This window comes from Myripristis murdjan, chromosome 17, assembly GCF_902150065.1.
Source record: "Myripristis murdjan chromosome 17, fMyrMur1.1, whole genome shotgun sequence".
Classification (NCBI taxonomy): Eukaryota; Metazoa; Chordata; class Actinopteri; order Holocentriformes; family Holocentridae; genus Myripristis; species Myripristis murdjan.
Genome location: NC_043996.1, coordinates 10,860,156 through 10,875,488, shown reverse-complemented (window position 1 = coordinate 10,875,488; position 15,333 = coordinate 10,860,156). Strand labels below are relative to the sequence as shown.

Here is a 15,333-nt window from a genome sequence, read left to right as displayed (position 1 = left end):
AGGAGGCAAAATATAGTAAGGGAATAAGGCTGATTTACATACTTGTGGAGCCAGCCGACGCGCTGTTCTTCAGTGTAATATGTGACAAAGGAGTGGAGCACGATGCCGTGCTCGGTACTGAGCACTTTGATTTCAGTGGAGGAGTTGGCTGGGAAAGAAACAATAGTGTCAGATAGCAACATTTATCTAAGCCCCATGGAAGGCATATGGCTTGTGTGCACAGAATAATGGTATAAAAAACTGCATGAAATGTTTTGAATTACACCCCATGGGGAATAAAATGTGCATATTCTGCTCTTTTATGGTTTGCTTCATTTGTAGTCTAGGCATATTTAGTCAGAAGTAAACATCATGACAGTACATTGCCACTTGCTAAGTGTTAATTTGAAAGACTGACTCACCAATAACTCTGAACAGCTCATTCATGACAGCCTGGTAGCCTGGAAAAAGATCAGAGTAGCAATTAATGTAAAATTCACAAAAAAATATTCCCACTTTTTGCAAGATTACAGGCACACGTTTACACTTCCATACAGGGAAAGTATGAAATTGTCAAGAGAGTAGGTACCTGCATCGGTGAGATTAAACATGCTCTTATCTTTGCCTCTCTCATCCCTCAGCTCGACCTCGTAGATGCCTGCGTCCTTCTTGGAGATCTAAGGTTGGAAGTGAACAGAAACGTTAGTGCCCACAGCATTGAATCCCCCTCTACCTCCAGCAGAGAAGAAAATCCAGATAATTCTTGGGACAGATAGAGGACAGAGAGACAGCAACACAGAGACTGAACCGAAAAGGCAAGCTTTTCTCCTGCCAGGATGCTGCAGGCGTTTAAAAGAACAACATGACAGAGGAAAGACGAGGAGGACACATGGAGAGATTATCGGCGACAACTTATGGCAGCAAAGAATATGTCCAGACTTTGGGCCTTGGTGGTGGGGGAACGTCCTCTGCAGGGTTCTTTTTTCGCTCTGTCTCTTTTTCTTTCTCTTGCTTAACAATACACTGTAAATTAGACAAACAAGCCAGTTAATGCCAGCACCACTGACAGGAGTGGCGATGAAAAGGCCGCCTCTCCTGAGCTCATGCAGTGATTCCAACCCTCTCTTAGTCACTCATGTTTCTATAGTTTCAGTGTACAGGTACCTTGAAACATCAGTCTTACTTCACTGGAACCAGCAGTGACTCGGTTTCTATCTTCAGAAGCAAAGGTTTTCCATGAATTAAAGGTGCACCCTGCAAAACTGCCACTTTTTCCACTTTTTTTTTTTTGTAAGCTGATTCAAAAGGGTTCTCACTGCGATCGACCCTTGGCAATTTTATTGTGCAACTTTTCATTTTCAAGTTTGTATGTGGTGAAGAAGGTAGCCAGTGTAGTCAGATTGGGTACAACAGTGTTGTAACTGTTAGGTTCAATAAATAAACCCATGGAAGAACCATATATTTACACTATATGGGCATAAATGTTGAAGGACATTATCTACAAGTCAAATATTCACATGTAACTAAATAAAATGTGGGCTAAAAAAAAAAAAAAAAAAAAAAAACAACAACAACAACAACAACTCAGAATCACCTTAAGCAGCTGTGCCCAATATTTACCAACAGCACCAGAGCAGCACACTGAAACATGAGTAGTGTGGTACCACTTTACAATAAGACTACACCTATAAATGGCTTAGGAATGGTTTATAATTAGGTTATTGATCAGGTTGTAAACATTTTATAAATCATTACTAAACAATTGTAAACACAGTTTCCATACATCAGTGCAGACACCAAAGCTGACTGATAAAGGGGCAAGATAAAGTAAGCTGAGCAACTAGCAAGATCTGAAATTTAACAGAATAGTTGCAGTGCAGCAGTAATTTGATCTTGCCAAATGGTGAGCCTGCATGGATGTATGAAAACTGTGTGATAACTTGTTTATGACTGTTCATTAATGACTTATAAAGTGTTATTAATAACCTAGTTATAGGCCATTCATGAACCCCTCATAAGAGTAGTTTTACTATAAAGTGGTGCCGATATTTTTAACAGTGTTTCATCATTTATGACTCCATGTGCCAGAGAGGGAGAGTAGGCAGTGTAGCATCTAGTCTACAACTACAATGGAAGCGTAGCTGTGTTGAAAGCACTGCTCTTAGCATTTTTACTTATACGCTGACAACCCTTCAGAAGCTACACCGTTCCTCCTATTGGCCTGACCTTTCCAATGTTGAAGGTCAGCGAGCCGTTCTGTCTTCCGATTTTGTTGGCCTCCTCATCTTCCTCTGCGATCTCGTTGCCGTCCTTGTACCAGAAAATCTCTGTCTCTGGTTTGACGTTTCCTATCTGAGGAGCAGAGGGTTGAGAGAGACAGGCAAAAAAAGTTGTGCCATCCATAATACTAATATTTCAACTGCAGTGTTTCCAATAATATCAAAAGTGGCCTATCAATAGGGCTGGTTATTATATTGATATCAAATCAATACTCTGATATGAAGCTGGAATTTTGAATGTGGTAATATTGTGATATAGCATATATGTTGTCCTTTCCTGGTTTTAAAGGCTGCATTACAGTAAAGAGATGTAATTTTCTGAACTCATTAGCCTGCTCTAGTTGTTTGATTATTTACCTCTACCTACTTGTCATATTCGTACTGAATGAATGAATGAATCAATTTTCTGTTTTCATGTCATATCATCTAAATTCTTTTATAAGTCTTGCATTGAAAAAATAATTAACATATTCCCTATTAATGTCACTAAACAAACACTTGATGAAATCATGATATAAAGGACATAATAAAAAGTGATGCATTTCATTTTCAATTTTGTTTAACACATAAATTACAAAGCCTATCAATTTTATCAATACCAAAATGCACCACTGGAACATGGCAATCATCAAATTAGCACTGACTTTTTCTTTCAAGATGTACACTTCCTCACAGACAGAATGATCAAAAATCTATACCACAATCTCCACATACAGATTACGAATAACTGTTGAACTGTTAAAATCTTGTTGGTAAAAAAGTCACGGGAGCACCAATAATCATCCCTACAATATTTTCAGGGTATGAATATCGAGTTATCTGGTGAAAGATTTTGTAATATTTGATTCAGTCCCTTCTGTCCAGCCCAAGTTATGACATGAATAGTTAAATCCTACAACTGAAGTGTTTTTCTCACCTTGCACTTCAGCAGCACATCACACTCGGGAGTAACAGCGAAGTCAAGGTACTCAACGAAGTGAGGACCTGTGGACAGCCAGTGAAAAGTAATTACTGAAACTTATCTGTGCTTATACATTGAAGAGCTACTATCCACATTTGTTGGTACTCTTACAATCTCATATAATCCATAATCTGCAGTCTCACCTTGTTTCCTGACCCATTCTGCCCTCTCGAATTCAGATTTCTTCTGCAGCTCCCTGAACTCTGAATAAAATAACAGCCAAAAAAAACAACACTGAAATGTTAAACACTTATTTTCCAGTCCTTGCAATAAAAACCCTCTTTTTCAAGAGACATGCAGTAGATCAAAAAGCTGATTCCATGAACCACAAAGCTGATGCCAATAAACAAGCAAAAAAGTTGTGTTCTACTGCCCCTCCATGGACGTACACTTGAACTGCAGTAATGGCAATACGCACGGAGCATTTGTGATAGGGAAGTGGACAGTTCAGTGTATAGTGCTCTGAACAACCCAAAGGTTAGAGTCTCTGTTCCACCTCCATACTTCACATAAATACACTTGTGATGATTGTTTTAAAGTATAATATGGAGGTAGCCATTGCATGAGCTCTTACCTTCTCCAATGAGCACCAGACTGATTGTGCCCTTGGCCTTGCCATCCACCAGGTTAAAGGTGAAAGTTCCCTCATCAGTGACCTCCAGAGAGTCCATGAACATCTCAATGATGCCGGTGCTCTTGTCAAAGTTCATTGTATATTTCTGGAAACAACAAGGCATGGAGATACCGAAAGCCAACAGGGTCAGTTGAGGACATAGGATCACATTTGGAGCATTATCCACACTAAACAAGAAAGTATTATTGTAAAAGTACCATTCTGTGCCTTGGTATGGAAGCTTTACTTTGGGAGATGTTTGATTATAAGGCAGAGATAATAAGACTGAGATACTAATCATAGGTGAAGGCAGTGCAAATACCCAAATATCAAACAGCCTTGGTTCAATGTCCCATTCAATAACTCAGCTTTGCAGAAATCTCAGGGTCATTTTTGATCAAAACCTCAGCTTACACAAACATGTTAAATCAATGGTTCAATTGTGCTTTCATCATCTCAAAAGTATTTCAAGGATTAGACCATTTCTTTCTCCCAATCTCCTGGGTGATTACATTCCTGCAATTCCGTGCTCTCTTGAATCAGCAAGAAATCCTCCTCCAACCTCAAGCTCATCCAAAACTCTGCTGCCAGGATTTTAACTCGGACTAAGAAACATGATCACATTTCACAGATTTTGGCTTCCCTACAGTGACTACCTGGTGCTTTTGGGATTGACTTCAAGAAAGAAATATTAGCAATTACTTATACAGCCCTGAGAGGCCTTGCCCCAAGACATTTATCAGATCTCCTATTGCCCTACGTCCCTTCCTGCTCCCTGAGATCCTCAGACGTGCGTTCCATATTGAGACACAAAGGTGGTAGAGCCTTTGAGCTCTTGCTGTCAGGGCTCCAAGACTTTGAATGACCTGTCCAGAAAGGTCAGGGCTGCAAACTCTGCCTCATCTCGTGAAATCACTTTTAAAAACCCACGTTTTTAAACTTGCCTTTCAGTGAATTCTTTCATATTTTATGGCATTTTAGTTTGTTTCATTTTCTTTGTGTTTTAATATGTGCTTCATTTTTATGGCTTTGAGCTTGTTTTAATGTTTGTGTTTTAATGTAGTCTTTTTTTTATTATTATTGTAAAGCACTTTGCAATTGTGTTTTTGAAAGGTGCTATGACAGTTCCTTTACCTTTCCCTGAGTAATGATGGCATCGTTGAAAACATACTCCACTTGGCAGGCAGAGGTGAACTTCTCCACCTGGGTCCAGATTCGAACACAACCCTTCTCAAGCAAGTCAATGGCCATGTCAGTCTTGAAGGGAATAACTGGAGGGAGATTTATAAGAAAGCTCTTGTAGTAATTATTTATATGATAGATGCAGTAATTATGACTTGGCAGCTACAAGGCAAACTGCTATATATTTATGATTCTTGCTGCCCACAGAGCTTCTTATTTATTGATTTCCCAAAACATAACTTACCGTAACTAGGACTATATTTCATAGATTGCAGCTACGTTAAAAAGAAAATGTGGCATTAACAAACTATAATAGGGTTGGATACTGACCAGGGAATTTGTGGTCGTGGCTGATATCCAGAAGACGTTTGAGACCTGGCAAACAAAAACAGCAGCAAAATGGATGAATGCCACGACCTTGGGACTTGACACTAACTCCTAAAACAGTGACTCAGTCAAGACAAATAAACATCCCTCTATGCAACAGACATCAGCTTGATGCAGCTGTTCAAACTGGCTTACAGACAGGAATACTCAACATTTATTGCCCTCCTTACCCCTTCAGCGCTGACGTTATACAAACATGTAAAAAGTGAATCAAGTTTCCGACACACAGCAGAGCAGGGGGGGGCTGTGACTGAAGGCTGACTCACCCTCCTCAGTGAGTGTGTAGCTGGAGGAGATGCCGTCGGTGTTGGTGACCACACAGGAGAAGGTGCCGAGATCCTCCAGGGAGGGATCATTGAAGATAGCTCTGGATCTGGAGATGAGGACAGACAGGGAGAACAGGACAGGTTTAATGACAAATGTACTGAAAAGCATGACAACTTTGAGTCACTGTGCTGATGTGAGTTAAAGACACAGATGTAAAGTTGCCAGAACTTTAGCAGCAGAGGCAAAATATCATATTTACATACTAATCTCAGCCAGGACCGTAGAACAGAGGGACCAAATGGATCAAATCAAAGGGATCAAATATGAAGCTGCATGCTAACATGTACTTACTTGCCCCGTTCATTGACAATGGTCAGGCGAGAGGTGTCGGTGATAGCCTGGTAGTTCTTGGACCAAATAAATTCGGAGCCCTCGGCCATCTCGGAGCACTCGAAGATCATAGAGATCACACCATCATCATCAACATCCACAACAATCTCATGGGTACCTGAAGGAGGGAACATGAGTGTTTATTGTGATGGGGAAGGCTTCCTACAGATTTTGTAATTTACATTTCCATACTTTATTTCCATTTTCTGAAATTCCTGACTGACATTACAGATTTTGCTAAGTTTCAATATAACACACATAATTAACTCAGTAGATTTACTAATTTTAAGGAAATTCTCAACTCATTTTGTGCTGTTACAAACATAAACACAAAATTTTCTGAGAGCACTACCAAAACATGTAGCTATACATGCGAAAGTCTACATTTTTTAATGTACTTTTTTTCATGCCTTTATTGGTACACAATTTTTTTGTTGTTTTTGTTTTAATAACTTTAACATTAAACATTGGTAACCGAGGATCCCTTGTGACTAAGTACTGACAATAGAATGTTTAAAAAAAAATTAATGCTGCAGCTTCCGAACTCACAACTAATTTTAAAAATTTCAATGGTTTTGTGGTCATCTCACTATGTTATGTGATGTGAAGTTTTAAATTTCCACCGTGGAAATCAATGGGTTAAGTATAGGTCTACATTATTCTGTAATAGGCAAGTATACTTCATTTTATTCAATATGTCAGTAGCACATCAATGTCATGATATGATACTAGATATTGTCTGGGATTCTGAATATCATAACATCATGAAAGTGTTGTCTTCTCTTGGATTGAAAGGATGCTTTACAGAGAAAAGAGGGAATTTTCCAGCCTTGTCAGACTTTTCTAGCGGTTCCATTATTCGCCTCAACCTGATTGGTCATTAAAGCCACATTGCAAGTGATTGTTTGTCAAAACATTTTTGCATGTAATTATCTTACACTAGTAATCACAGTCAGTGTTTGGTCAAAGATAATTTGACATTTGATTTTGTCCGTAATGATTGTGGTGTGAGTGCAGTACATGCAGTGACTTTACATGTATGTAAGACAGATAGTCACGTATCAGTGCTGAGCAGTAACATTTTTCCAGACTTTTCCAGACTTCCCAGACCTGCGTAGGATCCCAGTGTGAGTGAATGTATGTGTTACATAACAATCCCACTCACCAGGGCGAGTCTGGGCCAGGATTGGACCTAAGACTGCTGAGGGCTTTCCAACGCCAGCAAGATTTTGAGCACGCAGACGGAAGACGTAGGATGCACCAGCCTTGAGACTGGTCACCTGAAGAAGTCCAGGAGAAAGAGGGAGAAACGGGCAACACATGTTCATTATTTCACATGCATTAACACCTCTTATGCACTCTATAGAGGGGAACATCTTTGTCTATTTGGAATGCTAAAAAGGGAATTTATCAATTTATCAATTTTCCACTCAGTTAATGTAAACCAAAATTTGGAAAATGGCGTCAAGTTTTTCACAAATCAAAATACATGTAAGTCCAACAGAACCGTGGTCTCACCTTCATGTACTTCAGCTTGTTGACCTTCTCATGGACGGCCTTCCAGCCTTCATCTCCAGCCGAGGCCTCCTTAAGGTCCAGATAGTATCCGTTGACAGGGGAGCGGCCATCAAACACTGGTGGCTCCCACAGGACCACGGCAGAGGTGTCCCGGACCTCCAGCACATGAAGACCAGTTGGAGGCCCTTGGTGGGAAGAGGAATGAGACAGTTTAATCATAGGTGCGTAACAATCCATCGATCTGAATCGATGCATTGATTTACTGAGCACTGGTCCAGTGTCATCAATGCAAATGCAACATCAATCCATATCATGATTTTAATGATATGCCTTTATTCTGAAATTCCCACAGCATATCCATATTACTATATCCATCCAAGTGCGTCTCTTCTTCTATGCTAAACAAATTCAAAGAGGCAGAGCAGGCAGCCAAGAAAAAGACAATGAGGATATTTACTCTCCACTTGGGAATGAATAAATTAGTGTGGAAATATTTTGGGTTTCGAAATGAACGATCTTGGAAAGTTTCAAAATCAAAAGGCTTGTGGCTGGAAATGTTACACAGCAGCAAACAATAAAAGTGCTGTGCACGAGCCATTTGGTGTGTGGATCTATCTGTTCTACATGTGTAAACTACTTTCTGGATCCAGCACCCATCCATCCTGGCTGTGGGATGAGCATGTCATTTTCTTTGTTTTCTTAAAAGCTATTTGTACCACACGTTAATAATGAATTTATTTAAATATTTTTCCTCCCCAAGAGTTTTGGTATGTTTTTATGCATGTTTCAATTTTCCAGAAATTCCAGCCATTTAAAATTCCTTCATTCATGAGGGGTTTGGATAAATGAGGTTCTACTGTGGTTCATCCACTGACGATTTATCAATTATGATCTTGAAAATGATTCTCTGTTTCAGTTCAGGCATCAGTTTTAACCTAAATGTCAAAGCCCAGCCATGCAACCTGTAACATGACGGTGACCTATTCCACAAACACAATCTACAATTACATTTATTCTACTTTGCTGAGTGTATCCATACTCTGATTCTGATGAGTAACATCTCTCTCATACCTGGCACGGTGATGGTCCATTCCTTGCACTCCAGAGCGACACTGGGTGAAGATGGTTTGCTCACACCTGCCATGTTCATAGCGCGCACCTGGAACTGGTAGAAGACGTTCTCCTTCAGGTTCTCCGCCTGAGGAGGAGCAAACAGAAAAGTAGCACTGATTAAGAAAAACATGTTTGAAGCCGGCAGAACATCATCAAAATCATATTCCTTTGAGCAACAGTTAAATTTAAAAAAGCAGATGATATCCTCTCTCCTTTTGCTTCAGCATTTTCTAACATCATCAAACTGCGTGGCAAAATGTAGACAATTACACTCGACTCTTGGGATGGTAATCAGAGAAATTTGCTGTATGGGTACCTGAAAAAGAATAACTTACTTTATAGGAGGTGCTGGTCACTGCCTGCAGGTTCATTTCATGCCATTTTCCAACCACTCCTCCTTTCACTGTCCTGTAGTCCAAAAAGTAGCCTCGGACATCGGCGCCTCCATTGTGGGCAGGCTCCTTCCAGCCCAGCATCATGTAGTCCTTGGCAGCCTCCAGCAGGGTCACACCAGTGACATTATCAGGGACGGCTAGGGAGAAAGAAGACACACCGGTCAGCAGGTTGTGGAAGATGAAAAACTCAAGCATTATGTCAAAAGAGAGAAATGAATGTTCAGATGAAGCTGACACTGAAGAGGGTTTTGAAGGGCTGTTTATCAGAAAAGGCTATTTCTACTAATTTCAGGCTTCAAATCTGTCTGGTCTGGATTTAATCTAATAAAGGTGGCTTGGCAATTCTGAGTAAGCATTTCAGGTCAGACAAACACTACACAGATCTTCGTGTTAAGATGTTATAGGCAGTACAACCACTATACCTTAAAGGAGATCCCACATCCAACAAAATACCCTTACCAATACCAGTTTCACCTCTGTTATGCCCAGTGGTTTGGTTCATATGGGTAGCATTTCATGTTAGCTTAGCATAAAGACTTGAAGTCTATGGGAGTCATTAGCTTAGCTCCATCAAAGTGAAAAAAAACAAACTTTACAGCAAACTCCAAAGCTGCCCTATTTAAACACTGTATCATATGTATTAGAAATACACATTTTGGATTTTTTTAAGCAATAAGAGTTGTTTTAGGAGAAGTTAGATGGTGGAACTATAACCGCTGAACACATTTATCCCTCCATCTATCACAATAATCTGCACAGCGCTGAAGGTATAACTAGATCCGGCACAAATTAACTTGTCCTAAAATGACTCTCGTTTGTTTGTTTGTTTGTTTTCAATACATACAGAGGTGAAAATAGTATTGAGCATCTTGTCTCAGTCTGGGTAAGCCAGAAAAGGGGTATTTTGCCTAAAACATTGGAGTATTCCTTTAAACAAGCTACATGCTTTAGCGCACAAACAAGGCATTTCTAGGGTTATCATAACTGATGTGGTACTTACACTTAAGCCCAGAAGCAGGGTAACTTTAGTGCTAAGAAATTCCCCGAAGCCAGATGATCATTAGGTTCATGCTCTTACAGAACAGGCTTTAGCCTTCACCATGGCCATGCAGCAACAGGCATCCCTGAAGAGTTATCAAACAGCAAAATAGAACTCAAGCAAAGACAAGTTTACACAGGAATCGACAATAATATTACCTACACAAAGTCAAAGCTACTGAGAATCTATTGTTATTATTTTATACACTGACAGATGTAAAAGCTGGGAATACAACAAGATGACAGGTGTTAATAATGGCAGGTGTTATTAAGAATAATAACAATGAGTAGTAGGTCATGCAGGTGCATGCGAACAGCATCAATCAATGGCACCATGCATTAAATTTTTATACCACTTGCATTCATTAATAGAAAAGAACAGAGAGGAAGGATAAATGGAGCCTGCTGTACCAGACCAAAAGCCTTCAGACCAGATGAAGCAGAAATGAGAACGAAATGTAGGAGTTTTTAGTTGGATAAAGGTGAGAACAGGTTTGGAGGAATGGAGAATTAACAGGGGTGATGAATACCGATGGAAAGAGCTCACTGCTCAGCGGCAAATGGTAGAAGACAGAAATTTTGGAGGGCGCCTCCTGGGTATGAATGTATGTAACTGTGTCAATATGATGATGGGTTTTGCAGATACATTCGCACATTCTCAGCAATCATTCCCTGGATAAGGTAATGTTAAAAAATAGCCAGGAGATAGAAAGACAGAGTATGGCTTGGGTAGGGGGAGATGGGACCTTGTAAATAAAATCAACAAGTGATGAAGCTGCTCACCGACGGCATGCTTCACAACCACAGCTTCAGACTCAGGGGAGCTCTGGCTGTATCCAGCAGCGTTGATGGCTTTCACCCTGAAAATGTAGTTTACCCCGGTACTCAGGCCATGGCACACAAACCTGGACACAGTCAAGGAGAGAATATCAGCAAACTCATATTCCCATTCCCACTCAGTGTACTCGTTCGCAACAGTAAGAATAGTTTCTCACTCAGACCCATGTTAGTAAATATAAATGTACAGTCCCATATTGAAAAGAAAAACATGCTCAATACATCCATACCAAACAGCATAAAATTACTCCCCCCCAAAAAGATGTGAAAACGACCAGAATGAAGTCTTACATGAACATTTTTTTGAGACTGAGTTGCTCTGGAGGTAGAATAATCTGTTTTATAGGCAAATCAGACTGAGGCCATGAAACTGACAATTAAGGGAAAAATAAATAAATAGCCATATTCACTAATGCTATCAAGGTAAACTATAGTTAGGTATTCTGTTGACCTCCCAGGTTTAAAGAACTAGTGGACATGAAAAAAGAAACGTTTTTATTTTTTATTTATTTATTTTTTTTTAAAATTTATATTTTGACCAGTGTTCCTTATTTGGCATTCAAGTTTGCCAGTTAGCTAATCTGGGCTCCAAAATCTGTGTTTCCTCTGCCCTGCCCATTTGAAGTTTAAAGCAATAAGACCACTTCCTCCTTTGGAGCAGCTATCTGAGAAATGCATGACCAGAACTCCAGCCTGCTGACATCCATTGGGTAAATCTTGAGTGCATACTAATTTCCTCTTTGCACTCTCTGCACTGCAATGCATCATTTTTAAATGGCTGGTAACATCTTTTAAAAAAAAAAAAAAAAAAAAAAACTCAGCACTGTGCTGTAAAATACCTGGTCTTCTTGACAGGCTTGTTGTTGCAAGGCTCCCAGACGTCAGTGCCCACCACACAACATTCAATATAGTAGCCAACCAGGTGTTTAACTTCCTTAGATGCCTCCCAGAAGATCACCACTGAGGTGTCAGTGTTCCTGGTGACCACTACACTGCCTGGGGCAGAGGGCAGCTCTGTCAGAGAGAGGGGGGGGGAGTACATCCATTAAATCAACTTAAAACAGATCGGAAATATTGCAAACATCCAATAATGATTGGCACCCATACAATGTTCCAGTTACCATGGAGCAATCACATAAGAGGAAGTTCTATGAAAATAAATTTAATATGAGTGAGATAGACATGATTGTTTAGGGAGTAATTAGAGTGAGCAGAAATTAATATGAGGAATTGGGACAATAACACACCATAGAAGCAATACAATAATTGCTAAACAAAATTATGTATAAACATCACGAAATCAGAAACACCTGCACTTGATATAAAAGCCTTGCCTGCTCACCGAGTTTGTCTCCGACAGTGATGTCTTCCGTGGGCGCAGAGGGCTCCCCCACACCGGCGGAGTTACAGCAGCGCACACGGAAGCTGTAGGCTTTGCCTTCTGCCAGGTCAAACAGGGCATAGCGGGGAGACTTGACTGGCATACCTGTGTTGACCCTCTGCCACTGGTCTGTTCCTTCAATACACTGGAGGTTGGCAGAGGGCCAGAGAAATGTCAGTGAAACAGCACAGAACTGTCCGTGTACATTCAAAGAGCTGTGCCTGGAGCCTTATTCTCTTACTGCGGAAACCAGATACAGATGAGCAATATTTACAGCAATGTACTATATGAAGAGAATATCTACTATAACAAGGTATGAGGGTAAGTCCTCATATGCTAGTCTTAATATATCAAGTGTAATTAAGCAATAGATCACTGCCACAAGATGCTGTGACTTTTAGTGAAGAGGGTAATAGTGTCAAATTGCCTGTTTATTTCAAACAAGGGTGGAAAGACACTTAAGTGTTCAATAAATGTTCAAATGTTCAGTAATTCCATTATTGTTGATTGATAATAAATACTATAGTTCATAACCACTAGCTACATAAGGTAGTAGCTAAGCAACAAATAGCTGCAGTATGATTGGTGATTTTAATTTAAATTAGCTGTTTTAATATTTTAACATTTAAATGAGCTATTATGCAGTTGTAGGTGTGGTACATCAGTGCATTTCACAGAGGCTTCAAATGTGACTCAGCCTGTCAGAGATGAGGAGTAAACCTGCTTGTTTTCTAACAAATCTGTTCTATTGCACAGGGCTATAGATGTGTATTGCAAAACAGAAAATGGTGCATAAGAATGTGCATGAACACACAAAGATACAACAGAAACACAGTTTGAGTTGCCTTTCACCTTCTCAATGTAATACATGACCCCCTCGTGGCCTCTCTGGATAGGGGGCTTCCAGCCCAGCACCACATAGCTCTTGGTTGCCTCGGTAACCACAACATCACTGGGCTCTCCAGGGATCACACCGACTGTGGAGGCAAGAAGAAGATCTAATCATTTGGAGGAAGTCATTTTAAACAGTTGAAGCCCTCTATATTGGATTTCCCATAAAAATCTGTGTAAGTAAAATGTCATGATGAAATGCCACACCACTATAAGAGGCTGAACTACTGGGAGCGTAAAATGTCAGACATCGTGACTCAATGCAGTCAATTCCTTTCCCTCTATTATCAGTCATAATAGAGTGAAAGGTTTTCATACCGGTGGGATCCTCCTCTGTGAATTTGATCATCCCAGTCCAAGGAGCTGAGGGTCCAGCTGTGAAAAAAAAGAAATAGATTGAACAGTCCTATTGTTGGCTTTGCCTCACCGTGTCAGCAGCACTTTGATAGCCTTGGTGAATCACTCACCTCTGAGGCGAGCCCTGTCAGAGGGATCCATGGCTACGATGGGCTCAGAGACACGGGAGGGACGGCTGACTCCTGCCCTGTTCAGAGCCCGCACCCTGAAGACGTAAGAACGGCCCTCCACCAGCCCTGTGACAGGGAAGCGGGCATACTTGACAGGGGAATCGTTACACTGTGCCCAGTGGTGGGTTCCCACTTCACACCTGCCAGTACAACACACAAATACATTACATTTGTGAACAGCACAGGCAATATTATGACACAGTTATCATGGAAATCATATTAGCAGCTGCACTACAGTTGTGGTTAAACATATTGCTTTGTTACATGGTTTTCCTCCTTATCTGTAAGCAATAAAAATAAAGTTAAAACTATGAACACGGCTGTTGCTGGGGGAAATTTTAATAGTATGACTTCTTTGTTTGAGTCAGGAGCACTTAGGGAGAGACTGCTCATCGCAAATGGCAAAGAGCATCCTCTATACAGCAGACATTAATTAGTGTCTTCAGGTCGGCGGCATAGGGTGCCATGGCTTTGCACAAGCCAAGAAAGTAAGTTATTTGTCTTCAGGTACCCATGGAGCAAATTTCACACAAATAAATTTCACTACTGGGACAATAAAATCATTATCTTGATCATCATGTTCAACCAAGCCATCTTTGCATGGTTAATATGTAAAGGTTGAGTAAAGGTTGAATAAATTCCCTCCGATGAATATTAAATTGGATTTTTAGTTCTGGAGCCCGACTGCTGCACTATACAGTCTTCATTGGAAATAATTTTGGGCAAGTTGTGACAAACACACTGTTGTGTAGTTGTTCTGAGGTGCATGTCACTCAGGCTATTTTTATCATTCTTTGATTTGTGAACAATTATCAACCTGTGCACATGGACATGTAATACATGCCCAAAATGGTGCAGAGCCACAGAAGAGCAGCGAGCTGACCAACCTATCAATGTAATATCCAAGGATGGAGCTGCTGCCCTCCACCGCTGGCTGCTTCCAGGTTACCACCACATAGTCCTTGTTGGCATCATGACAATGCACATCTAGGGGGGCCACGGGAACCCCCTCCATCTCCACTTCGGCATCTGGAACAGCAACACACACACACACACACACACACACACACACACACACACACACACACACACACACACACACACACACATTTGTGAGAAGTGCTGCTTCTAAATCAGGCCAATCTCAATTACATGGCCACTTTAGAACTCAGTTTCCACCCCCTGACCTACTAATGGCCTTACAGTATGTGTGGCAACACTGCAGCTATCTAAGATATCCCGCTCGACCTACTGAGTCTTCCACACTCAGTTCACAGTCAGGGGATTCTGACCAAGATCCTCTCTTAAGCATAAACCTGGTGATTTTCAGTTCAAACAGTGCACACTCTCTGTGGTGTCTTCTGTGATGTGGAGACAGATATAGAAGCAACATTCCACAGGAGAAACCTAACACCGTGGAGAGAGGGCTGTGTCACTTAAAGACACAGCAGTGGGGGGTGAAGTCACTGAGTAACTCTAGCTTTGAACTGCCCTCCACCACGTCCAACTGTTTGGTGACCCGCAATATGCTGGTTGACTGCGCACATAACAGTATTCAGCACAGACTTGAATCTC

The 15,333-nt window shown here is 40.8% G+C and overlaps 1 protein-coding gene across 1 annotated transcript in view; it reads right to left on the bottom strand.

Moving 5' to 3' along the window:
- myom1a (myomesin 1a (skelemin)) overlaps positions 1–15,333 on the bottom strand; it is a 28,077-nt gene that overhangs the window by 5,912 nt on the left and 6,832 nt on the right. The window contains exons 11-32 of the mRNA XM_030074466.1: positions 14,646–14,787; positions 13,699–13,898; positions 13,550–13,606; positions 13,193–13,317; positions 12,302–12,485; positions 11,799–11,973; positions 10,906–11,027; positions 9,025–9,221; positions 8,648–8,774; positions 7,577–7,761; positions 7,224–7,338; positions 6,020–6,176; positions 5,668–5,774; positions 5,345–5,389; positions 4,967–5,103; positions 3,794–3,938; positions 3,363–3,422; positions 3,175–3,242; positions 2,206–2,331; positions 569–656; positions 402–440; positions 43–148 (exon numbers count right to left, since the gene is read on the bottom strand). Coding sequence (XP_029930326.1) covers positions 43–148; positions 402–440; positions 569–656; positions 2,206–2,331; positions 3,175–3,242; positions 3,363–3,422; positions 3,794–3,938; positions 4,967–5,103; positions 5,345–5,389; positions 5,668–5,774; positions 6,020–6,176; positions 7,224–7,338; positions 7,577–7,761; positions 8,648–8,774; positions 9,025–9,221; positions 10,906–11,027; positions 11,799–11,973; positions 12,302–12,485; positions 13,193–13,317; positions 13,550–13,606; positions 13,699–13,898; positions 14,646–14,787 — 2,707 coding nt within the window. The remainder of the gene's footprint in view (positions 1–42; positions 149–401; positions 441–568; positions 657–2,205; positions 2,332–3,174; positions 3,243–3,362; positions 3,423–3,793; positions 3,939–4,966; positions 5,104–5,344; positions 5,390–5,667; positions 5,775–6,019; positions 6,177–7,223; positions 7,339–7,576; positions 7,762–8,647; positions 8,775–9,024; positions 9,222–10,905; positions 11,028–11,798; positions 11,974–12,301; positions 12,486–13,192; positions 13,318–13,549; positions 13,607–13,698; positions 13,899–14,645; positions 14,788–15,333) is intronic.